The 26,123-nt window shown below is 40.7% G+C and overlaps 1 protein-coding gene across 7 annotated transcripts in view; it reads right to left on the minus strand.

The window, feature by feature from the left end:
• tead1b (TEA domain family member 1b) overlaps positions 1 to 26,123 on the minus strand; it is a 58,729-nt gene that overhangs the window by 30,471 nt on the left and 2,135 nt on the right. For 6 of the 7 annotated variants that reach the window (XM_088992470.1, XM_088992469.1, XM_088992468.1 and 3 more), the window contains one exon: positions 11,524 to 11,776. In XM_088992470.1, the coding sequence (XP_088848596.1) occupies positions 11,524 to 11,680 (157 nt within the window). In that variant the 5' untranslated portion in view covers positions 11,681 to 11,776. Of the gene's footprint in view, positions 1 to 11,523; positions 11,777 to 26,123 lie in introns of those variants that run through there. The other variant, XM_088992471.1, reaches the window with a different exon arrangement.

Genomic DNA, 26,123 nt, shown 5'->3' on the forward strand with positions numbered 1-26,123 from the left:
TGCACACCAAATTTGACCTCCTTAGGGGTTCTTTTAATCATAATAATTCTTATTATAGCCATTAATAATAATAGTTCTTATTCTAGACAGTAATTGATACTGTGGTTTTTTTAGTGTTTTACTTCAGATTAAAAAAGATTACTTGAAAGTTTGTGGTTCGGTTAAACACGTTTTTACTTACATGCTTATTGCTTTAAAACTAAGGTCTGCCCATAGTTAGTGGAGTTCCCGGGGTTAAGTAAAGTCGTGCAAACCTTTGAGAGGCCTGAGAAAATTAACTCTTTAAACTCACGTTCTTGTTACTCAACGCAGCAGGAGGATTAAGCATTTATTGTGAGCTGTCCAATATGGGTCTCAGCGACTCTGGAGGAGCTACGAATTATGAATGGCACTCCACCAGTATCTCCACAAAAGAATGGTGGCTCAACTTTGACCAGGCCGTCCCCGAATTGCCCATTGCTCATTCAGTCAGAAATCCAATTTAGCTACCAGCATCTTCTCTTAGAAACCTGTGACAGACTCCCTCTGTTGTGAATAACAATGATGGACATTGTCACATTTTTCTGTGGTCCTACTTTGGTAATGCCACACCCACAAACAACTTCCCCCACAGAAAAACAACAAGTGTCAAAATAAAATAAGAACGGGTCAAGCCTTTTTCCCCCCTGACATTGGCGGTGGTCTGTCCTTCAATTCAGAAAACAATGCCATTTGTAAAATAACCAATGCTAAATAGATAACAGGCTTGAGTCTCTCATCTACACAGTAAGAACAATGCTTCGCAGCTTTCTTTCATTTTTTTCTTCTGCGATTTTAAAACACATCCAACTCTGGTAAAAGCACCCCCAGACCTCACCTTTTTTTCCAGATTGCAGGCATGACCACAGTCACATCTGGACTACCACACTCGCCCAGCCCGATGCCTGACTTAGAATTAGCCTGCAGATAGACTGCAAGTGTGCGGCTTCTAGCATGACGCTTGAGATACACACAACAGCCTCCCACATCACAGGGCACATGTGGCATAGCGGCTGGCCTGTTGAGACTGACCTATCAATAGCCCTCTTTTCAAATCTTTAAAAAGAACACAGTGGATGCTAACTACAAAGTACAATCAAATGACTGGAACTGTCACACAGCCTCTTGACTGTTGTTTACTGCTCTTCGACAAAGTCATATGAATGGCTGATTCCTCTTCTTACATGCAAAACAACTGATGATTCCTTTTCCATGCTGTTAAACAAAGAAGATAAATGTGTTGAATTTCCCCAAAAAGAATACTTACTTGTCTTCCTCCTTGTGGTTTTCAAATGATCGTTATTGGAAAAGTTGATGCCAACCTGGATTTTTGATGTAAAGGACGGTTACTCTTCCGAGGACAATCTCTCTCACTCTTTCTTCTCTTAATTTTGTCAAGCATTCATACTGTTGCCAAGCATCACTGGTGACAACGTAAAATCCCAATAATTTATTTAAAAAGAAAAATTACCCTGGAAATTTAGTCAGCCTGAAAGGAAACTTTCCATGCCACTGCTGGAACGAAAGCTTAATCCACAATTAACCTCTGAGCATTTAAATTTAATTGAGAACATTGCATTGAACATGTTTGGATTTTTTTCAGCCATTTTCTCTCCGACTTGTCTTCCTTAGGGTCGCAGATGAGCTGGAGCATACTATCAGACCTTTGTTTGAAAGAAAAACATGCAGCCTAATCTCTTTCAATGTTACTCGATCAGGTTAAAATGAATGCATACATGTTGATCCTTCAAACTCAGAAGACATCACGAAGCAAGAAGCAAGATTCTCGATAGTGAACCCATATCATAGCAGTTCACTCGTTGCATTTACAAGTGCCATATTTAAGCTTTGGCAATACCTTTGCATTCTGAGTGCTCTCAATAATTTCATTACTCGTGCACACTTTTTCCCATCTAAACATTGAATTAATTGTGTATGTGTGGGGGTGGGGGGTGCACACACGTCTTGGTGATAGATGACTTAAAAGGCCCAATGCGAAAATTAACATACCAATAAAGCAAATTAGCAGTCAAGGTACTTGTCGAAGGTCTTTAGTGTTTCCAGATAGGATGAGGCACTCTTTCAAAAGCATCATCAATGTTATCAGTTTTGCCAAGTGCAGGGAACAGTTGACAAAGGCTGGCAAGAGCAGAGCCTGTTTAGCGGGGCGCCCACCAATTATTGTTATTCATGTGTTATGTAAGAGTTTTGCATGGAAAACTATTTTAGGTTTCTCTCAGAAGAACAAGTTCAAAAGGAAAAATTAATTTTGTCGCTTATCCAAGACAAAATAATGGGAATGTAATTAAATATGAACGGGTGTTTCCTCGGGCATAGCGAAGCTGGTAGTGTTATTACCCCGCATAGCAGTCAGGCTCGTTTAGCCTGCAGGCCATTCATGATGGAATTTGGGGGATAACATCTACTGATCATGACATCCGGCTCCATCCAAGCTACTTTGAGGTGAAAGTGTTGCTGCCGGAATTTTAAAAAAATGTCAAGTTTACACACTGCTTGGTGACGATACGTTGAAATAAACAAATTTATTCTTTGCCACACAAGAGACTTGGTTTTTGCATTCAGGCACAGCACACATTCAATACAAAATGTTATTCAGTCAGTCATAAGTAAATACAATCACAAGGACATATGCGGGCCAGATGTTAATATAACTACATTGCTGAAGTCATTGCCGTTTATGCCATGTAAATGAACTTCAATAGAAATGAAATGAAAAAAGTAATTCGCTCTGTAAAAGCATTGAAAACTACCATGCACCGTGTATCTGAAAAGTCAATAGCTAACATTTCTGTGCAATGAATGAAAGTATTTCAAGAATCATTCTGAATGAAGTTCTCTAAACAAGCTTTGTGGCAGCATAGATCTTCATGGTGATTAACAAATGTTTGGTGGATTTCACTGACCATTTCGAAATCCAGCCACAGCACACATCCAGTTCTCTTAATAATGCTGTGTTCAACTGTAATTAACAGCTCTTTAAAAATGCATTTGTCCCCACTCTGGACACCAAAAGAAATCAATATTTAACTTCAAACGACCTTATTGAGCTGGCTAAAAGGCTTTATTGCAGGGGCTGGTCCAGGCACAGTTGAGCTAATGTGTTAGTTGAACAGTGGGGGATTAAAGGTCAGGTGTTGTCTCAAAATCTTACAAGACATCACAAAGCAGCAGGTCACTAACCTGAGCCTTCCTGGAGACACTGAGAGGATTACAGCAGCAACCTCTGCTGAACTTTGGCTGTATTCAGACAAGGCTAAGAAGGGAAGGGCAGCATCTTTATCACCTGGGCTGGGCCAACACCATTCTGATTCTTCTGCCCGCGCTGTACGGCTCTCAAACAGGGCTAAAAGCTGAAACCCGCGAGACTCAGCTCTGCAATACAATCCCGGGGGACCAATTTGCACAGCCAGCCTTCGTCTGAATCACTCTATCAATTAGGAGCTACTGTGTTTATCATCACGTACATTATCGTAGAGACTGGCCTGGTCATTGTGTTTGAGCTGTGCCTCTCAAGAGAGGAGAGGGATAAATATCCAGGGAGAGATGCTACAGTTGGACAGGCATGCTGGACTAATCTGAAAAGACGGCTGTAATTATGAGTCTCCCGAGAAAAGTCTTTGTGCCTATGTGTGAACACGGTAGAAACAGTCAGGAAGTTGCACTGCCCCCTTCTCTACGACAGTAAGAAGGTGTCTTACGAAGTAAGACACCAAGTAAAATCAATATTTTCAATCTCTCGGGATCAATGGCATGTCGGAGCACAAAGAAAGGGGCTGGCTGTGACCAATATGTATAAAATGAAGAGTAACTTCATGGGCATGATGATGGATATTTCAAGTTGAAAGCATGATCACAGCAGTGAATCATTGAATGTACTTCTTCTTCTTTCCCTTTCGGTTTTTCCCTTCAGGGGTCGCCACAGCAAATCATTGAATCATTGAATGTACAATAGTTGAAATTGTGCGTTGCTTTAATCTCTCAACAGCAGAGCTACTTTGACGTTCTCCAAAGTCATGTCGTAACGCCACAATGCAATTCAATAATATTATGGGTTGAGGAAAATATGTTGAACCGGTGACGCGCCGTTGCATATGATGATGTGGTGTCTGTTCTTTTGTTGACAGAGATTCTGTGCAATGTTGAGAGACACTTGTCACTTGTCATCAAATAGCAAAAGAATAGATGACAGGCTATGTTCGAGGCGGCGTGCAGTCCATGTGCTTGAGAATGATACTTGCACTCAGATTTCATTCATATGCTGATTACTCCAAATAGTCCCATCAGTGTGAGATGATCTCATCAGAATAAAAGTGTTGCATCAATGGAATATGATGTAATCAGCGTAAGACGTGATTTCTTGAAAAGAGCATGAAAGCGACGCTGGATCTTTAAGAGCAGCAGAGTCTTGTGGTTTTAGTCAAACAAAAGCAGCCAACAGGGAACATGCAACCTGAAACCAGAAGCCTGGCTCCGAGGGCCTCGCACAGATCTCACAGCTGGGACACACCCCATAGTCCACTGATTCAGACAAGCAGCGACCCGCTATTTACCACCCACAACATACAAATGCAAAGCCAGATATATGAATATATATGAATCGAGCAAAATGTTGACAACATGGTAAGGTAAAGCCATTAACACGCCAAAAATCGTACCTGGGGAAAATGAGAAACTTGGAGAAGGGACCGCGGAGTTGTGATGAATTTGACAGGGCTAATGAGTCTTATGCTAAATGTAATATCTTGAGATTGAATCCCCCAATTTACATTTACATTTAAAAGAACACACAGTTGAGTTCGAATGTGGGGTACCTCTGGAAAAAGAGCGGCAAGGAGCAGCATAGTGTCGGCTCGGAGAGTATACTCCAAGCAACCTTCACTCAGATGAAAGCTGACGAGTTTGGGGATTTGAAAATGCAAAGTGCAGTCGAGCCTGATGATATCGTATCAGATTGATAACTGTATCGGACGGTTGCAATATCTGTATTGTATCGGAGGCCATTTATTCGGGACACCCGTAATAACAACTACAATAATAATAATATTATTATTATTATTATTATTAATAATAATAATAATAATAATAATAATAATAATAATAGTAAATAAACAGTCAATGAGTCTAAAGTATACTGAATTTTATTCAAGCAAAGGAAATAAACTTGTTATATAATGAGCTTTCTCATCAGTGACATACTTTACTGTCGAAGATCCAACGCAGTATGGTTACCCAAGTTCTGTTAATACTGTATTTCATACCCATCAAAACCAAGCTATCGCTGTCCTCAGAGTGACTCATTTCTATCATGAGTAAATGAGCTGGTAATAAAATTCTGTTTTTGTTTGTAAGAGACAAAATGGTTTTCACACAAAAGAATATATACAATATACTATTGGAAACATTTCATCTGTTGTCAGTGAATCTGACTTGTTTTTGTCAAAATTCAGAGGCCGCTGTTAAGAGACATGAAGTAAAAATGGTAAAATTCATTATATTCCAAAACAATGGAAGCAGAGCTCACTCAGAAGGATCCCTTAGAGTGCAAAAAAGAAAACATCTACAAATGAATAGAAAATTTGAATTGTTCATGAACCACAAAATGTCAATTTCAGGTGTGTGATGCCTCTCCTATACAATGAAGTCCCTAACACTCGTTTCTGAGTGAATGCAGGTGACTCAGGGAGTCTGAGCTGATCCCAAAATTCCTAATTATCTACCCAGCGGGGAGGATCAGGTCTGCACTCTATGTCTCTGAGCATTCTCGGCCCGCTGTTACAAGCCGCACAGGCGCAAAGTGCTGGGCCATCGGGGCCAAGCCAGGTCTGCTCATTAGACGAACTCATTCTTAGCATCGCTGCAAAGCAAGTGCCATTTAGTTCCCACAGGAAAGATCTGGGTCGGATAACTGCCTATAGGGCAATGACAAAATGATCTGACAGAAAAGGTTTACAGTACAAAACACAAAAGCATAAAAAAAGCAAAAGGTCTGTATCTGAAAAAACATGTACACGAAAAACGTACGTATTATATACAGACCTCTATTATCTAAAAGCGTTGCTTTAACTTGTAAACGCTATATGCGACAAGCAACAGGAACCACAAAAATACCACAAATGTCATTGAGCTTGCAAGACAAGTACAAATATATAACTCAATGAATAAACATACAATTTGAGTGAAGCGTGTCGTTTCACTTATCATCTCCATTTCTGGAATAAATGAATGCAGCCTAGCACAGCAGGTTAACTGTGCAAGTGCTTTGGCTCGGGCCAAAGATTCTTATTTGCTTTCTTTTTTCAATATTCTTCTAAATCAGTCTTGCCAAGCATAGTGCAATTTGAGATAATACTCGATGCAGATGTCCGACATCGAAGTTAGAATCAGCCTAAGAGAATGCGAACATTGCCGGTTAACACCAGTCTCAGAATATACGGCTCACTTCAGGTAAACACTACAATAATAAGCTAAGAAGCAGAAATTACAAATTGTGTGTACCGCAGCACAGTTGCTATAGAGACTGTTGCTAATTAACTGCACTCTACCCCTGGATGACGAAGGGCTTAATGGCACTCAGGATGACTTCTCTTGAGATGAGCTCTGCATTTGGAACACGTCGCCATCCCTTGAATCTCAAATACAAAATACCAGTCGACACATAGCCAACTTTATCGCAGATGCCATGAGAGGCTGTGCTTCTCTGTAAGCAAGATCAACCTAGATTCTAGGTTGATCTTGCTTACAGAGAGGCAATCTAGGTCCTCGATTAAAGGACTGTAAATTCGGTCCAAGGAGAAAGATAAACAAACAAATAAAAACTTATCAAAAACTCGATTGTGCAACTAACTTTTCCCTAGTAAAAAAAACTGACAGTGTTTTAAAACATCCTTTGGATACCTTGACGAATCCAGGCCAATATATATAAAATACAAACAAAATCCTCGTCTCACACCCCCCTTGGGTGGTGTGTGTTTCCCATTTTAGCTCGGGTCCTCTACCAGAGGCCAGGGTGCTTGAGGGTTCTGTGCAGTATCCGTGCTGTTCCCAGCACTGCACTTTTCTGGACCAAGATATCCAATGTTGTTATGTTGCAACCACTGTTGCAACCACAATGTTGTTGATCTGTTGCAACCACTCGTCTAGTTTGGGGGTCACTTCCCCGAGTGCTCCGACCACCATAGACACGACTGTCACCTTTACCTTCCAGGCTCTCTCCAGCTCCTTTCTGAGCCCTTGGTATTTCTCGAGTTCCTTCTTTCTGATGTTACCATCACTCGGGACCACTACATCCACGACAACGGCTTTCCTTTGCCCTTTATCAACCACGATATCTGGTTGGTTGGCCATTACCATCTTGTCAGTCTGTAACTGGAAGTCCCACAGGATCTTTGCTCGGTCATCCTCTACTACCTTGAGAGGTGTTTTCCATTTTGACCTTGGGGTTTCCAGTCCACATTCCGCACAGATGTTTCGGTACACTATGCCAGCCACCTGGTTATGGCGCTCCACGTAGGCTTTCCCTGTCAGCATCTTACACCCTGCAGTTATGTGTTGGATTGTCTCAGTGCCTCTTTGCACAACCTTGCGAATGAGACACTTTCTGTCTTTATGGTGAATACCTCTATTGAAGCTACGAAGTCAGGACCACCATGCTGTTTTGGACAACTGATATAAATAAATAAATAAATAAATAAATAAATAAATGTCCAGGGAATTTTTTTCACAGATTAGGATGTATTTATGCGTTTAACTATATTTATGTTACTTGTCCACGTGTGTTTCCACAGTGTTTGTGTGTGAATATTCAATAGGACTTCCCATTTTCTGCTATCGTTTGCACTGGTGATGTTTCTAAAACAAAATACAGTAAAGTCTCGTTATATCGATATTCAAGGGAGTCCGAAAAAATATCGATATAACCGGGACTATCGATATATCCGACCCTGCTTGCATGTAATTTTCTCCGTGCGTGCATAGAAATAGTATCGATATAACCGGGACTATCGATATATCCGATATCGATATAACGAGACTTTACTGTACTGTATGAATGCTGTATTCAAATGTGTACAATGCATAATTCATTTTGTTGTTTCTTTCTGATGAATTTGCTGAGTTGATGACGAGGATGAATGGGGGAAAGGCACTTGGGCCTGATGATTTACCAATCGAGGTATGCAGTGCTCGCTTTAAGAATGCTGATAGAGAAGTACAGAGAAGGCCAGAAGGAATTGCATTGTGTCTTTGTAGATCTGGAGAAATGACAGGGTGCCCAGAGAAGAGCTGTGGTATTGCATGACGAAGTCTGGAGTGACAGAAAAGTATGTCAGAGCGGTGCAAGACATGAATCATGACTGTAAGACAGTTGTGAGGTGTGCTGTCGGTGTGATGGAGGAATTCAAGGTGGAGGTGGGACTCCACCAAGGGTCAGCTCTGAGCCCCTTCTTATTCACTATGGTGATGGACAGGCTGACAGACGATCTGAGACAAGAATCTCCTTGAACCATGATGTTTGCAGATGACATTGTGATCTGTCGCGAGAACAGGGAACAGGTGGGGGAGAAACTAGAGATGTGGAGACCAGCCATGATGTTTGGACTGGAGACAGTGCCACTGAAGAAAAGACAGGAAGCAGAGCTGGAAGTAAGGGAGCTGAAGATGTAGCGGTTTTCTTTGAGAGTGACCAGGTTGGATAGGATCAGGAATGAGTATATCAGAGGGACAACTCAATATGGAGGCTTTTGAGAAAAAGTCAGAGAGGCCAGACTGAGGTGGTTTGGACATGTCCAGAGGAGAGAGCGACTATATCGGGAGAAGGATGCTGAGCCTTGAACTGCCAGGCAGGAGACCGAGAGGAAGACCAAAGAAGAGGTTTATGGATGTTGTCAAAGAGGACATGAAGGTAGCTAGTGTGAAAGAAGAGGATGCACAAAACCCAGGTTAGATTGTGGACATTGATTCACTATGGCGACCCCCGAAGGGAAAAGTCGAAAGAAAAAGAACAGTTTCCGATGAATTTGTTCATCCCTAAATTGCGCCATCAGATAATCGTTGTTCCTCACACACAGTACTTCCCACAAACATGTCTGTGCCTGTGACTTCTTGCTAACTTATTGCGAATAAACTTTAAATTGTGCTTGAGACCGATCTTAAAATATGATAATGTTCATTTGTGTCGCCTCTGGTTTATTGTTCAACAGTTCAAGAGGGATGCATAAAATTCATTGGTGAGAATGATGTCAGTGATCAGGCTTGCAGATTTAACAAAGCAGCCTTCAATTGGCTGCACAATCAATGTCACATTGTCTCGTTTTCCATTGAAGGTTGAGGATTCAAGGTGAATGTACGTACGGTATGTTTATATTAAGGGCTGGTTCAACATACTGTTATTCTACCTGTTGATTTAAGTAGCAAACCAATTTCAGTGAGATTTCATAGTTCGGGGAACATTTTGGATTTGTCCAACTTTGAAGACAATTATTTTTTCGGCATAAAAATCTTCTGCATTGAAATGACACCATACATTTATAATAAAGATATTTTATAATAATAGTAATGCATTTAATTTATAAGCGCCTTTCAAAACTCTCAACAGTGACATCATAATTTTCAATTCAATGTTGTTGTTCTTTTCAAATTAACCCTTGTGTATTTGTATTTATGTAGAATATCTCAAATAATAAATGGCTTCAACTGGGAAACCAAAAATTAAAATACAAATTTGAGAAAAAATGTCAGCTTTTGCGTTTTAACTCTTCAAGTGTACTGAAGTGTACTGTTATTTTTTGGGTTTTGTTTTAGTTGTGTTGTAATATAATTATTTTGGCCCTGTTGATTAAGTTTTGTCCTTGAGGTAAAATGGGATTGGGCCAATATTAAGATAATGATTATTTCAATGGTTGTCAAGCAGGCATACATTTCCTTGAAAATAAATCACAATGTTTGCCCCATCCTTTATGAAACGTTCTAATATTGGGGCTCAACCTGAAATGGTTGAGTAAGCTCTGCCCTTGAGCAAGGCACTGTATCATGGCAAAATCATTCTGACATCTCTCTTGCACAATCCATTGAGCACTGTCTTTGTGTGTATTGTTTTGACAACAAAGAGCAAAGACAATTTCCCCTTGCGGGATTACCACATACACGCCACATTCAGTTTGAAAAACATTGATACACACAATAAGATGGTCATGCTTTCACCCAGAGCACTGAAAAAGCTTCAGTTTATACTATATGTGGAAGATCAGATAGTTAGGGAGGTCCCATCTGAGGCCAGTGGCAGCTGACGGGGTATCATTACAATTCCTACAATTTACATTTCGTTTGGCCAGAGGGGTCATATGACAGCTGCAAATGAATGCACTGTGGGGTTTTCTACCACCACTTGTCATAGACAAGCTGTGCTACTTGAAATCATCAGAAAGAAAATATTCCTTCTTTCCATGACATCACAAAGCCAGAAATGGGGTAGAGGAGGTCAGGGGGACAGGGGGCACAGCTGGTGGCAGCCACAGTACCATCTGCCACAGACTAATAGTTCATGCTGTTTTACTGACAAACTTGCACTTAAGCATCTGCACGGTCGCCACGTTGTTCGTTTGAGATTGACCATCATGTATTAAGTGCAGTGATTGGGGTTTACTTGCCCAATTCATTTTTACACTGCTGTCAAATCTTAATAAAGATGTTAATAATAGTAATTATATATTGTTGCCGCAACGACACCCAAAGGAAAAGGACCGCTATGAATTCCACGATTTTCATTGTTGTGATTTTGGTCTTTTTCACTGCTGATGAAAAGAGGAAGAGAAACATGATGAAATACCATGGTGCCATTTTATATTTATTGTCTGATACACACACTGGAAGGAAAAGGTAGCTTTTTGATCCTGTGCATGTCTAAGTGGGGACTGTAGTCATCATTTCAGCTTTTGTACACATAAGAGATGTGATTGGCCAGGCTTGAGAAATGACGAAACTATACAAGTTTTGATGAGATTGATCGAACAGTCGGCTGTCTTGAAAATAACACTTGAATAGCCTTACTCACATCAGCCGACGACGGTGGTTTCATTGGGCTCCGCTTGAAAGAGTCACATGACCAAAACCAGAAAACAGGTGAGCTGTGATAGTCGTTACATCGGCCCTTGGGCCCTGTGATGGCAAAATGGCCACCATCTGAGGTGGATAAAAATAAGTGGATTTTGCTGCTTAATTTAAATTATGCAAACGCAATATGCAGAATACCTTATTTGCAAGAGTGAAAGCGCAGAGAAAATATTATATTGGTAAAAATTTACTTGAATTGCCCTTTGATGAAATGATGTTTTTTGTTTGATTCCTTATAACTCAACGGGCATGCAAAGAAAATTGTACATGGTGTCACATCCTGATTGGCATCAGGTGCGCACCCATCCCCTCCCCGCTCCTCCGGGCTCACACACCTGATGCCAATAAGGATGTGAGACATGGCAGATTTGTACTCACCATACATCTTTCCCTCATCCGACAGGATGATCTTCCGACGTCCACAAGGAGGGTAAATAGCCAAGGCCTCTTGGAAGCTCTGTTCGATGTCAGGACTCCACACCCCTTCTGCATCGTTGTCCACGGGCTTGTCTGCCGAATCACTCATTCTCTCCATGTCTTCGGCAGGGCTTTCGCTGCCGCTCCAGCTGCTGGGATCAATGTTGGCGGTTGGGATTTCCAAGCTAAAGCCTGGACCAAACTAGGGTGAGACCTGAAAAAATATGAAACATAAAGCGTTGTTTCAACTCACAAGTTCAGTTTGCACCTTGACCACTCTCATAACAGAAAAAAACACTTGTATTGATAATCATCTTTCTTTCCCCATTGAAACTAAGATGAAAATTGAATAATTATTCCATCCAGCCCACATTGGGTGCTCCGTTTGTTGTGTGCACCAGACATCAGTATAGTACATGTAGACTCGATTGAAAAAGAGTTTTTGAAGTGGAATAAGTGACTCAGTAAAATAAAGTGACATTGGTCATTATTCGCAAAATAAAAACGATATGCCAAAGATTATTGCTGCCTTAAAGGACAACCGACGTCCCCGGCAAGTTGTGTCCATAATTTGTAAAATGGCTTCAAATGACTTCTACTGAGCATATTTTACAAAGATTCCACCGCATATAGCTATATTTTACGTTTTAAGACTCGCGCTGAATATTCCGGATGTCTTGTTTTTGAGTTGGTGACAAGTCCTCACCCTACGTCACTGAAGGAAGGCCCCTGACCGAAAAAAGGACACATTGTAGCAGTCCTTCCATCACGTCAATGCATTTTGTTGTACTTGTTTGGTCTGAAAACTTCGTGTTGCACCAAAAAGAGGCAGAAGAGAGCGACAAAGCTCTGTGTCAGGAATTAATCAGCCTGTGGAAACGGGCTGATTAATTCCTTTCACGGATCATTGTCGCCATTTTCGACCTCTTTTTAGTGCTATATTCCCCCCCCACCCTATTGCCCAAAATGGCACGAAATAAATTTAATCGATTGCAAACATGTGTGCTTTCATCTTCAGAACTATTTGAATCATATTCATAAGTGGATAAGTAACAAGAAAGCATATTCTCCGAATCTGAAGCCATTGTTTTGATTTTCCAGCAAGGCAAGACGTCTTGGGGTGACGCCACGAACAAGTTGTCCTTTCAGTTGTCTGTCCAAATGGGTTGCTACTGTTCTGTCATGTTCAAATGTCCATTTAAAGGACAACCGACGTCACTTTTTTGTTTTTTAACTGACACCAGAAAAACGTTTTATAGCATCTAAAATACCCAAAACATGCAGTATGATATTTTTAGTCAAAGGCAAAACACCAATAAAAATGACTTAAAGTGTCCAAAATCTGCAAAAAATTGAGCTGCGAATTGGGCATTTTCAGAAAGTCCCGCCCCAATTTCGTGACGTCACGCCAAGACGTCTTGCATTGCTTGTGAATCAAAACAATGGCTTCAAATTCGAGAATATGCTTTCTTGTTACACATCCAGTTATGAATATGATTCAAATAGTTCTGAAGAGCAAAGCATACATGTTTGCAATTGATTAAAGAATTTATTTAGGCCATTTTGAGGCAACATTGGGGGACAATCTCTCACAAAAAAAAGAAGAGGCACAAAATGGCGACATCCTGTGGCCACCTCCGTTTCCACAGGCTGATAAATTCTTAAATGGCGCTTGGACGCCCTCTGGCGGCTTTTGGGTGCAACACGAGGTCCCCAGACCAAACAACTACAGTAAAATACAGTAAAGTCTCGTTATATCGATAGCGGTTATATCGATAATACTGCTTATTACAGTACTATTTCTATGAACGCAAGGAGAAAATTTACATGCCGCAGGATCGGATATATCGATAGTCCGGTTATATCGATATTTTTTCCGACTCCCGAGAATATCTTATATAACGAGACTTTGCTGTACATTGACGTGATGGAAAGACAATGCGACAATGTGTCCTTTTCACGGTCAGTGGGTAGTCCTTTCGTGACGTCACATACGGACTCGTCACCAACTCAAAAACAAGACTTCCTGAATATTCAGCATGAGTCTTAAAACGTAAAATATAGCTATATGCGGTGGACTCTTATTAAAATACGCTCAGTAGAAATCATTTGAAGTGATTTTACAAATTATGGACACAACTTGTCCGGGGACGTCGGTGTTATAACACTGTGATGTCAATGCTATACGTTAGTTTGTTAATAGTGCTTTGCATTGTCTAGTAGCATTTACACATGGCACTCATAAAATTCTCTTTATTTTTGTTAAGCTTGGGAGCAAACTTCAATTGAGATAACCAATAAGCAACCACAAACTTATTTTTAGACAATCTTTCATGATCAAACTGCTTCTCGCTGTGAAGCTAGTTGAGTTGAGTTCGCTGCCATAATAATGCTTTTTATGTCAAATTTTAGCTTTTAAGTACCGGAAACAAAACAAAGAAGAAAAATATCACTTTGATGAGCAAGTATTGATGGGCTGAAATGACTACTGGTATTTACAAATTAGTGGACATTCCATAAGTAAAGGTAAAACACGCTGCATTGTGTGATAGGAGAACAGCTGATGCCTAAATTGAGACTCTTGTGCTCTCAAACACAATGGCAAAAACAAAAGCATCTTATCATTTTCTTGTCCCTACCGCCATACTGCAATCAACACCTGCACATAATCACTGTTCAGCCAATGCAAGACAACCACACACTCCACAATGCAGGCTTTCATAATGTAGGCACATTCAGACCTTATGGATGACATCATGTATTATATGTCACATTGAATTCCGTACCCAACACTTCAAAACATATAATCCAGGCAACATTGAGATGACAATTCAAGGCCATATACTTATTACCTTGATGCCATATGGCATGCCAGGAATATAAAACCAAATATTATTGGAGATTCCCATCCTGGTGTAAAATGTAAGGAAGCGCTATTTTTATTGTCTGCTTCATAGATTTTTCATCAATTCACTAATATCAAATAGTAGCACAGTGGGCACGGATGGCAGATTGGGTACATTGTTGTTTTGTTTTGTAAAGTGAGCTGGCAAACCTACCCTTCATTTAGCAGCCTCACAAGTATAAAACTATACCAACCATGAATTGAATCTAAAGCCTTAAAACGTAACAAAAGCACAAAACACTGACTTTTGAAAAGAAGCGACAACCACAATTAAGACAGCCAGTCTGTGCATAGCTACCGTAGCACCCAGCAATGCAGGCTACTTGAACAAAGGTGATTCTTTTCTGCTGAGAATAGAAGTCTGCTTCCTTTGGTAATTTATGTGGTCATTTTTCTCATTTAGTTTTGCCATTTATTTTACAATTTATTCTTGTTTCAAAAGTTGTGACGATTATGGCTGAAATGTGGTCTAGCAAAGTGAAGCAGTAGGTTATGTCACACATTTTGTTTGATATCCAAAAGGCCATTGAGGCCCTACCCTCACCGAAACTTGCAGTCCAATTCCAACATTTCAGTTGCCAAACATGAAGTTCCACTATACTCACAACACTTGTGAATTCAATATTTATATCCCATTGCTTAAAAATAATTGTAATTGTTTACTCTTCTTTTCCTTTCGGTTTTTCCCTTCAACGGTCGCCACAGTGAATAAATGTCCACCATCTAACCCGGTTTTGTGCATCCTCTTCTCTCAGACTAGCTACCTTCATGTCCTCTTTGACAACATCCATAAACCTCCTCTTTGGTCTTCCTCTTGGTCTCCTGTCTGGCAGTTGAAGGCTCAATTAAAGTTTATTCATGTGGCAAAAGCTGTCCGTAACCGGGGATATAGTAGTATGTTTCTTTCAACATGTCAGTTGATGAAGGGGGGAGACCTCAAAGGGGTTGGGGGGAGGGAGGACTCCCAATGAGCAGAGTGTGCATTTAGTGAATTTCGTTATTGTGTGAAAACGCTGAGACTATCAAACTACCTCACAACTGATTGGGGGGTCCTAAGGGGCCATGGGCCCAAATTTATAACTCTATAAATTCAGAAGCTTTTGAATCTCTTTTGGATGTGCTGCTTTTATTGTAGCCTGATGCAAAACCAATTAATGTATGAATGTAAAAGAAAAAAATCCATGTCTCTATTTTAAAATAAATGGAGAGTTGGTATTTTAAAAAGCTAGGATACTTCTACCAAACAAACTGTACATTAGTTTCTCAGCAACTCTTAACGGCGTAAACAAATTGGCATTCTACCTTGCTTGCCTACACTAATTACACATTTATATATTGCAACAGCTCAACACTCTATGCTCGTCTATTCTGTCTCTGTGCAGTTTCTATAGCGCAACACAGCACAGCAACAATATAACATTGCTTGCCTGAGACGGCCGGGTAAAAGCATCTATTGATTTGGACAATGAGAAACCAGGTCTTCTTTGTCATTCTTGAGACAGTCTTAATGATGATGTCTCGGGCAATCACACCAAGTTAAATCTACCTAGACATCTTTCATCCCTTTCTCAATGGGGCTTTCTGTTCAAGACTTCAGAATATTTCTTAAAAGCTGAGTTGCATTCACACTGTGAGGCTTGTCAGTGATTCAAATCAAAAAAATGAAGTGACACGCTGAATATTCAATATTGCTTAAGATCAAGTTTTGATTTTACATTTTAAAACAGAGTGCCGTTGTTTGTAAATTTTCCTTTCCTATTTTGGCAAGCAGTCGGGATAAGTCTAGACAAAAAATATTCCTGCAGAAATTTCTGGAAAAGTGGGAAAAGTGCTGGGCACAGACAGGCCAAATCTGAACCGAGACCTGGATGTGTTGGAGATGCAGACTCCAGATTTGTGTGCTTTTCTCTGCTCCTAATAGAGGACTGCAATCTACTTATGGCAGTTATTTTTTTGCACATTGATGAAGACAGTTATTGAAAGAGTACACATTAAAGCAATTCGATATTTAATCAGTGTATGTATTTGGATTGGATTGGATTTCCTTCGTCTTGCAGTGGAGAAATTTACATTTCACAGCAGCAAAGTTATGAAAGGAATGAAAGTAGAAAAACCAAAAACAGGAGCTGCTGGAAAGGCAGCCACTCTCGCTGCGCCGTCTTGAAGTCAAAAGAACAACAAAAAACTAAATAACAAATAACATGACAACACAAAGACACATAGTCATTCATTCTTAAGCACTTTGTACCCTCTTTCTTACACGAAGCAGTTCCAGATGAAAGAAGAGAGAATCAAAGTGTCTCTTCACCAGTGGATCAGGGACATCATGCTGGAATGTAAATGTCGAGTACAAGCTAACTTTTGAAAGCAAACACGCAGCTGTAGCATCCATTGATGAAAATAGATTGTCTCACATCTCCTGTCCCACATAAATCCGCTTCAATCAAAGCCGCGACAGTTCCACATACGCATCGGCGCTCTGCGCTGACGCTCCTTTCTTCTCATCGCAGGGTCCTCAAGCCATGCATCCATCCAGCAGACTGTCCAACAGCACCGACCTTTCCGCTAAACAAAGCAGGGCTGTGAAGATGCTGCCCATTACAGGCTCCAAAATGCACAATGGCCCCAGAGCTGTCCAGCAATGATAGTCAAATGGCACCGACATTCCTCCCATTCAAAAACAGGACTGGCATATACATGCAGCCGAAAATGCGCAACTGCTCAGCAGTCTCCTCCTTGATGAATGTCGTGGCCAAAAATGCTGAAAAACAATCCATATCTGTTCCACACGACGCACAACAACACAAAGTGACAAAAGAAAACGCACAAACAAGACAAAAACAACAAACAAAAGCAAGGCTCATGAGAGGACTTGCTGATGGCTGCCTACTCGGGCGCCATCTTGGACTCCTATGACATTTGGATAGACAGAGAAAAATACTGAACCCTAAAATGGATACAATATCCGATCACATTATTATGAATTAGTTCCTCCTCTGATATTGACATATACACTTAGTGTTGTGTTAAATTAGATATTTCAGCATGCAATGATCACATTAGTGTAACTATGAAGATACAAATTGATAATTGATCTGCAATAGTCTATATCTATATGGGTCTTGTTGATTTTTTTTGTATCTCCTTGTTTTACTCATTCTATGGTATGCATAAAATGTCACATTTTCCAACCTGTTTAATGTGAAATGCAGTTAGGGGCAATTGTGTGTCGTAACAGTGACAAAGGAATAGTAAGTGGGGTTATATAGGTGCAGGCACCTGTTGGCGGGTGCATACATTTTCTGATTTAACAGCAGCAACAGGTCTGATAAGGTACTATCTTGGCACTGACCTCTGCCAAGGCAAGACTGTTAAAACGCTCAAAAAAAATCCAGAATCCATGAATTCAGGGCCAAACTGAGATTCATTAACTAGCCCATTAGACAGTCTTACACATTTGCTGTTATACAACTACAGTAACTATAACGGACTTGTAAATCTCTTCAATATTTCATCTTGTTTTAGGTTTGTTGACTTGGTTGATGAGATGACTTGGTACAAGTCATATCCACCCCAATGGATTAGCTTCTTTGTATCCCTAAATGGGATGCTTCTACTAAAAGTCATCAATGGAGGGGGTCTCTTAGTACCGTAGAATCTGAGCCGGGGCCTAATTGTGTTTTTCACAGGAAAGTATGAATGTCACCCAGAGAAACACTTGTGGCCTACTGCTAATTGCATATTTTCCTCCTTTCAGCGCATACACCATAGAAATGATCTTGCTTGTCGGATCTGGGGGAGAGAGATGGCCAGCATTGCAATAAGAGACAGCGGTAGCTAAGCAGAGTAGTAGCTCTGACACGGCATTATGGGAAATTATACTTACAGTGAGATTACATAAACTACTCACCGAGGTGGAATCCAGCTCCTTAAATTAAGAGAACCCATTTCAGCCATCAGACAGAGCAAGGTAATGAAATAGCAGATGAGAGGTCTCAAATGTAATTTTCCATGTGGAGTTCTTTTGTGCCGTTATCTCAGAAGGCGCAATAATGATTCCATGAATGACTTTTGTGGGCTCCATAATAACCCGCGGTAGTTAAGGCCGCAATGTGTAAAACCGTAATTACGGTGCGATTTAAAAACGTAACATTTTCCGGATGTTGTAAAGACATAATTATGACAGCAATGTCAAAAGTATTTCATTTTCAGCAATGTGCCAACAACTATGAGCATTCACATTCGAAGCTTCTATTATATCGCAAATTAAAACGTACTGGGCAAAATGGTTTTATGTGGAAACATATCTACGAGGACCTTCAGATGAATTTATAAGGCTGAGTGAATGCAAAACTTGAATAAAAAAATACATCCAGTCAAAACCCCTTGTAATTACCATTTTCATTATTATTATTTGTGCACATATTTCTCACATAAGCCAAAGTTCACCATTAATTTCATTTCAATCAGGGTGACACATTGACCCCAAGCTTGCAAATTGAACATGGTTTCCTGAGCCACAGAAACAAACAACTGAATTCACTTGATAAAAGTAGAGTGGAAAAAGAGGAATTAAATCAATGTAAAAGGTATACCAGAAATGAATTCTGTAGTTTTTTTTTTTTTGCAGATTACCATATCATATGTGGTAGGAAGAAAAAGAAAACTGACAATTGCATTACCAATTTAGGAGCGACCTGAAGAGTTTTCAAGACTTGCTGAGGTTGATCATCTCGGTAAATGGCTTTGTGTTCATTTCATGCCTCTTTGAACCGGTAGGCTTAGATGCTGTGAATCTGTCTCATGTCATCACACTCAAACCTGAGGCCTGGTCCTCACTCCCCAGCAACCGTCAGGCCACTGTGGGATCAATCTTTGTTTTCCTGAGAATCGGATTGATTTACAGGTTCTATCAAAGCAGCCCTCGCTCTACCCGCCTCAGAATGAGAACCATGTAGCAACAACATGGCCTGGACAACATCAGACTCATCTACAGTCCCGAAAAGAGACAGAATTGAAAGGTTGGCCGCCACAACACAAAGCTACATTTTCCTGTGAATTGAAGGCAAACAGGCTCTTTCTTGTAATATTGAGACACGTAAAATTAAAATGTACCTTTCAAATATAACACCTTTACCTATCAAAAATATGTGCCGCATTCCAGACAGCAAGAATGCAGTGGCGTGGCACGTGAGCTGAACACATAAAGCTCAGGAAATTAAAGCTGTAAATAAAGGTCCGTCAGATAAAGGATCTTGTGACAGTTATGAGCGCACAGCCACAGGCTCATTCAGGACGCGTGCGGACGAGCATGAAAAAACGACGAATCACAGTGATGCGTGTGAGGACCATCATTTGCATTTACATTTCCTTGTCTACAGCCATCTTTGGACCTGTAACCATCATTCATAGTCTGTCACACAGTTTCCGAAATTTGTTTTCTCCCCGTTGCCAGATACTACATAGTATCTTAAACAATATAAATTCTTCAATTTTATTGTTCACCAAATACCAGGTTATGGTGATGAAAATGAGTCATTCAACATGTTAAATTATGTGTGGGCATGAAAAACACTTTAAACAGTGTGATAGGGAATTTGTAAAGGAAAGTAAAGTACAATGTTGCGTTCAAATAGAAGAGACCACTCCCTCCCCCTAACAAAAGATTACAAACTTTGCTATCACAAAACAGAACTCAAATGATATGGTGACCCAGTCTAACAAATACACCAAACATGAGAGTGCAGGTACTGCAAAAGTTTTACTACAGTGTATTTACTGGATGTCTGACTATTAATATGATGTTGTGACTTTTTCACTCCCCAAAAAGGATGTAGTGTTTTTCACGTAAATCTCATTTCTGTTTTCAACTATAACAGTTTGTGAATTGAAAAATCAGCTTGTTTAGTCACTTTTAAAATGGTACTCCTGGCCATCACTCAAACACTTAATTTTCCTTTTTCTGTGTTATCGGAATCAATGATTGTCTTAAATAATGGTGTTTAAACTACGGCTCGGGGGCCATTGTGGCCCGCCATCCATTTTTCAGTGGGCCGCGACATGACCAACACACACACACACACACACACACACACACACACACACACACACACACACACAGACACACGCACACACACACACACGCACACACACACACACACACGCACACACACACACACACACACACACACACACACATGCATGTATATATAATGATATTTGACATAGGCTAGACCACAAGGTTAGTTTAAAAACAATAAAAGTAAAGGTGGGCAGAGAGAGAAGGTGGGCATCATTTCATCATTTCATCCATCCATTCATTAATCCATTTTCCAGACCGCTTTATCTTCCTTAGGGTCGCAGGAGTGCTGGAGTCTATCCCAGCCGTCTTCGGGCACTAGGCAGGGGACACCCTGAATTGGTTGCCAACCAATCGCAGGGCACAGAGAGACAGACAACCAGTCACTCACACACTCACACCTACAGACAATTTAGAGTGTTCAATAAGCCTGCCATGTATGTTTTTGGAATATGGAAGGAAACCAGAGGATCCGGAGAAAACCCACACAGGCCTGGGGAGAACATGCAAACTCTGCACAGGGAGGCTGGACTGGGTCTTGAACTCACGATAACTGCACTGTGAGGCTGGCGTGCTAACCACTCGACTACCGGGCCTCCCTCAGTCAGAAAAAGATGTGCCTTAAATACTGGTTCAATTGTTTCTATAATGTAGAATTTTTATTGATGTGATAAATAAGGATAATTCAATTTTAGAGCCAGAAATAGTTTCTTCCACTGTGCGCTCTGCGGCTGATTTATGAAGAGATCACGTTAATGATCCTACAGTAACTGAAAAATACTATAGTTTTTTTCCGTTCTTAATGTGTGGAGCTAACTCAAAACAAGACTACGTTGTGTGATGACATTATCTGGAAATATGAAAAACACACTTCTCTCAAGTGTAATTTCTCTGATTTGACTGCAGTTGATATCCACGAGGGTGACAAAAAAGCGGCATTCCCCTCAAGGGGTGCAGTTCAGCTTAGTTCAGAGCTGTGATTTCACAGTGGAATGTGTAAGAGCTGACGACTGCTGCATAGGCTATGTAAATACTGTAACATCATCACACAAACATGGAACAGTGGTTGTCTGCTAGCATTTGACAAATGTCCAGAATTTCTTTTGAGATCAATAAAGTCCCAACCTACCATTATTCTTAAATAAGTAATGAGGCATGATAGCTGTTGGCAGTTTCCACCCTTCTAAAATGTTTTGGTTCAATTCAATTTGCTGGAGACCAATCAAGTTCCAAACTGTACAATGACACGACAATGGTGACGCATTAAGTGAAGGCTCTGTTTTTATAGACAGCACACACACACACTCGTCACATCTTGATTCTCACGCAAGGGCAAGTTATGTTTAGCTTGCTTTGGAATTTCGCACACGGTGCTGTGCCGTGTTGTGTGGCCCGATTACCAGAAGGCGTTTTCTTTTACACACCCAGACAATTTGGTGATTTGGACACTCGACTTGAGACAAGCAAGGAACACGTCTAAATTGTGGCGAGGCTGGTGTAAAAGGATTTTGATGAATTTGATCGTGACACAGGAACCATTTCACAATGGTGGTCTGTGATCGCCTTCGCCAACTTAACATCCGCCACAGGTGAAGATCTTTTTGCGGTTCCTTATAATCATAGTTGGCGTGCATTAATCTCCAGCCGAATTTCTGCTTCCGCTCTGTCAAAGACTGTGCACCCCTAACCTGCGCTGAATTTCAAGAGAATGGGGGGAGCTGCTTTCATTGGAAGCAATCTATGTTCACTCCTCCCACGATGCAATCAGTTTTTTCTTACTGTGCGCATGTATGAAAATACCAAAGGAAAGAAAACTTCAGTTGACAATACTTTGCACCACACTTGTACTGGGTATGAATATATGGCACATGGAGTAAATGGAGTGTCAACTTTGCATCACTTTACATTTATCCCAATGATGATTAAAACTAACTGACAGGGTACCTTCTGGATTTGAATGTTACAAGCTTCCCTTACAGCTTATCTAAGTCGCCACAGAATCCAAGCTACCTTTGGCCAGAGAACCTTTTCTCTGCCAGTCCTGGTTACAGTGTAGTGCAGGTGTCGGGAGCCGATGCCTCGCGAGCCGTATATGGCTCTTTTGATGATTGCATCTGGCTTGCAGATAAAACTAAATACTGTACATATTCTTGCTTTTTCGCTGTTCATGTTCTGTTTGGGCGGCAGTTGGCGGAAAGCGCAATTTTTACTGGATGATACTAACCTATGGCCATTGATGTCAAAATAGTTAAACGCCCCTTTGAAATAAACTTGACGAGTAAAAAAAATGACGAGTATCATACACTTCAGGTTGAATGGACGGACAGATTCAGCTTTGTGGAGAGAAAAAGTTCTGCCGTGATTCTGATTTGCAATGTAACAATAACATGAATGAAACCGTTGAATATGGGTGGCACTTTGACAAGCCCCGTGCTAACGGTTAGCATCAATATACTTCTGTGAGAGACAGCAGAAAGCAAGGGTGCCAGCTAATGAGCAGGCTAGCGAGCAGTAGCTTCGCCTATGTGTAACGGAGTTGTGCGCTTAGATTATTAAATTATGAAGGAAGTGACGCAACGGCGCACAGTGTGGCACTATGTCCCGCCCATAGTTTCCAGAACAATCTCGAGGAGATTCAGGTTAATCACAAGACGAAACCCATGCGACTTCACCCATCCCTTCTGCCATACTGTGTTGCAGAAATAAAAGAAATAAAAAGACACATCCACGCGTCTCGTCTTCATTAATACGGCAGCATCGTGGAGATGAAGACAGTCACTGTTGTGACACCCGTCACATTGGTGCCGTGACCCGGATCACAAGTGACTCTCCACTTCGGACCGGGACCGCGATGCTGCACAATGAAGACGCTGTGCAGTCCCATCACTCGGTGGACGGTGTGTCGACCCCCGTTTTGAAAATACATGTAGTGTGTTAATTGTCTGACCTGCTGTTTTGCAATTAGTGTGTTTTTTTTTCATGTACGTGTTTTTGTGTCTTAAGTCTAAGAATGAGCTCCTTACATGTAACAAGTAGCACACCTTTGAATGAGTGTAGAGGTAGAGGCTTCCCAACCGTGTAACAGTTGTGTAGTGCAATCCAGAGTGGTGTAGGTTGTACAGAGGGGAATGGGCAGGTTCAAGCTGAGGCCACTTATGTTAGTGGGGACAGAGTTCCTTCCCAGACCCAGTGCAGTGCATCTACGACGAGCGCACAGACAACTGATACACCAGCAACAGATCCCTTTCTCCAGTCTGTCACAGTTATGTAGTGCTATGCAGGGTGATGTAGTTTGTACAGAGGGGAATGGGCAGGTGCGAGCTGAGGCCACTTATGTTAGTGGGGACAGAGTTCCTTCCCAGACCCAGTGCAGTGCATCTACGACGAGCGCACAGACCCTGACACACCGGCGACAGATCCCTTACTCCAGTCACCTGACGTAGTTGGTCAGATGAGTGACATAATTAGACAGCATTTTTGTACATCCTTGCCCGATAACCTTGTCTATTGTGCCTGTTGGTCTTTCTGTTGTCTTCCGTGTGTATGTTGCCTCACTTCTGCATAATTTAAGGGGGGTGTATGTAACGGAGTTGTGCGCTTAGATTATTAAATTATGAAGGAAGTGACGCAACGGCGCACAGTGTGGCACTATGTCCCGCCCATAGTTTCCAGAACAATCTCGAGGAGATTCAGGTTAATCACAAGACGAAACCCATGCGACTTCACCCATCCCTTCTGCCATACTGTGTTGCAGAAATAAAAGAAATAAAAAGACACATCCACGCGTCTCGTCTTCATTAATACGGCAGCATCGTGGAGATGAAGACAGTCACTGTTGTGACACCCGTCACATATGGACCCGGCAAATTGACTTTTATTCCGATCGTTTGGCTGGATTTTTTTTTACCAATCACGAGGAACGGAAATCTATTCATATTAATTGTGAGTATTTATTTTAAATAATATATTCGGACATTTTGTTGAAATCACGTGCGGGCGTATTTGTGTGCGTGTGTGTGTGTGGGCGTGTGTGTGTGTGCGTGTGCGTGCGTGTGTGTGTGTTCGTGTGCGTGTGTGTGTTTCTAAATATTTTACTTTTATGGCTCTCTTAGTCAAAAACGTTCCCAACCACTGGTGTAGTGACTATTGAGGAGGTGGAAATTTGGAGCCAGCTCTGATTGGAGAATATGTTTGAATAAAAGCCAAAAATTATACACACTTCCAGTAAATGAAGCGGCCTCACGCCTTTGTTTTCCATTAATTATCGAAAGCAGAGCACCATGGGACTACTATAGGTTGCACAGGGAGAGGAAATTGTTGAAACCCAGATATTTGCAACAATGGTGAAGAATTTCAGTTGGTTTAACACTGTGAGAAAGTTACTCTGACCGTGTGATGAATCAGACAAATCTAGTATATTTCTTTTCATTAGTCTCAAATTCATGTGGAAATTTTATTTTCAGAATGAGATTTCTCGACAAGATAGTTTAAATTCCTTTAATATATGATACAGGTTATAGGACTGGAAGACTGAAACATGACAGACGAACAGAGCCCTGTCTTTTTTATGGCTATTGAAAGAAAAAAAAGCAACAACAACTGTGCTGTATTAACTAAGAAGGTCTGACAGGACTAAAGTGCTTCCGGTAGCCAGTGTACCATTTATGGCTCCAGTTTGAAGCATATTTTCTTAGATGACGTCAGTGGCTATGAGCCAGCCTTTCCTTTTTCGTGGCACTCTCGGCCGGACTCAGCAGGCTTTGCTCAAACTGCTGAGCAGCCGCGCAGACACACTCTAAAATTCCTTTTCTAGACCCGGGTTTACCTCGGGGCACAAACAGTCTGGGAGCCTCCGGGACTGTACTCTTTTTATAATTTGCCTTAACCATTGAAAGCAGATATAATATCCTAATAGCCTGCATATTCTATCGTTCAACAGGTTATGATTTATGAACTCAAGAAAATTGACTAAACAGTAACAAAATAAAACTATATCAATATCAGACTCAAGAGTCATGTTTAATTATTTCTTTTAAAAATTTGATGAAGTTGAAGCAATTCAAATACGCCTGAGAATTGTCTTTGTAATTGAAAATAAAACACAAAGACAGGAAAAACTGGTCTATGGCATTAAATAGAGACTTATTACATGGAAATGCAATGTAATTAAATAAACAAAATTAATATTTATCATTGAACCAGTAGGTTCTTGTCTGTACTTTTATAATTGATTTTTGTCATGTTTGTTGTGGTGTGTAAACTTAAGCGATTAAAATGATAAGTCTTGCTAAGATACTATTAATTGACTTAACAAATATTTACTTATCATGTGGCACCCCAGTGAAACATCAACAATGAAAATAAGAATAGTCCAAGCACAACTATTTTTTCTTACAGCAAAATTAGACAATCTTAAATTAAACAACGCAAAATATTTTTTTGGGTAGTGATGATCACAAAAGATCGGCATCAAGCTTAAACGAACACATACTGTTCTATATAAAAAGTGATGAAAAGCATATCAATTTTGGAATGACCTCATTTCAAATATTCACATTCAAAAATGTTAAAGAGGCT

Source organism: Hippocampus bargibanti, linkage group LG03 (genome assembly GCF_051943395.1).
Source record: "Hippocampus bargibanti isolate YZ-2025 linkage group LG03, ASM5194339v1, whole genome shotgun sequence".
Lineage (NCBI taxonomy): Eukaryota > Metazoa > Chordata > Actinopteri > Syngnathiformes > Syngnathidae > Hippocampus > Hippocampus bargibanti.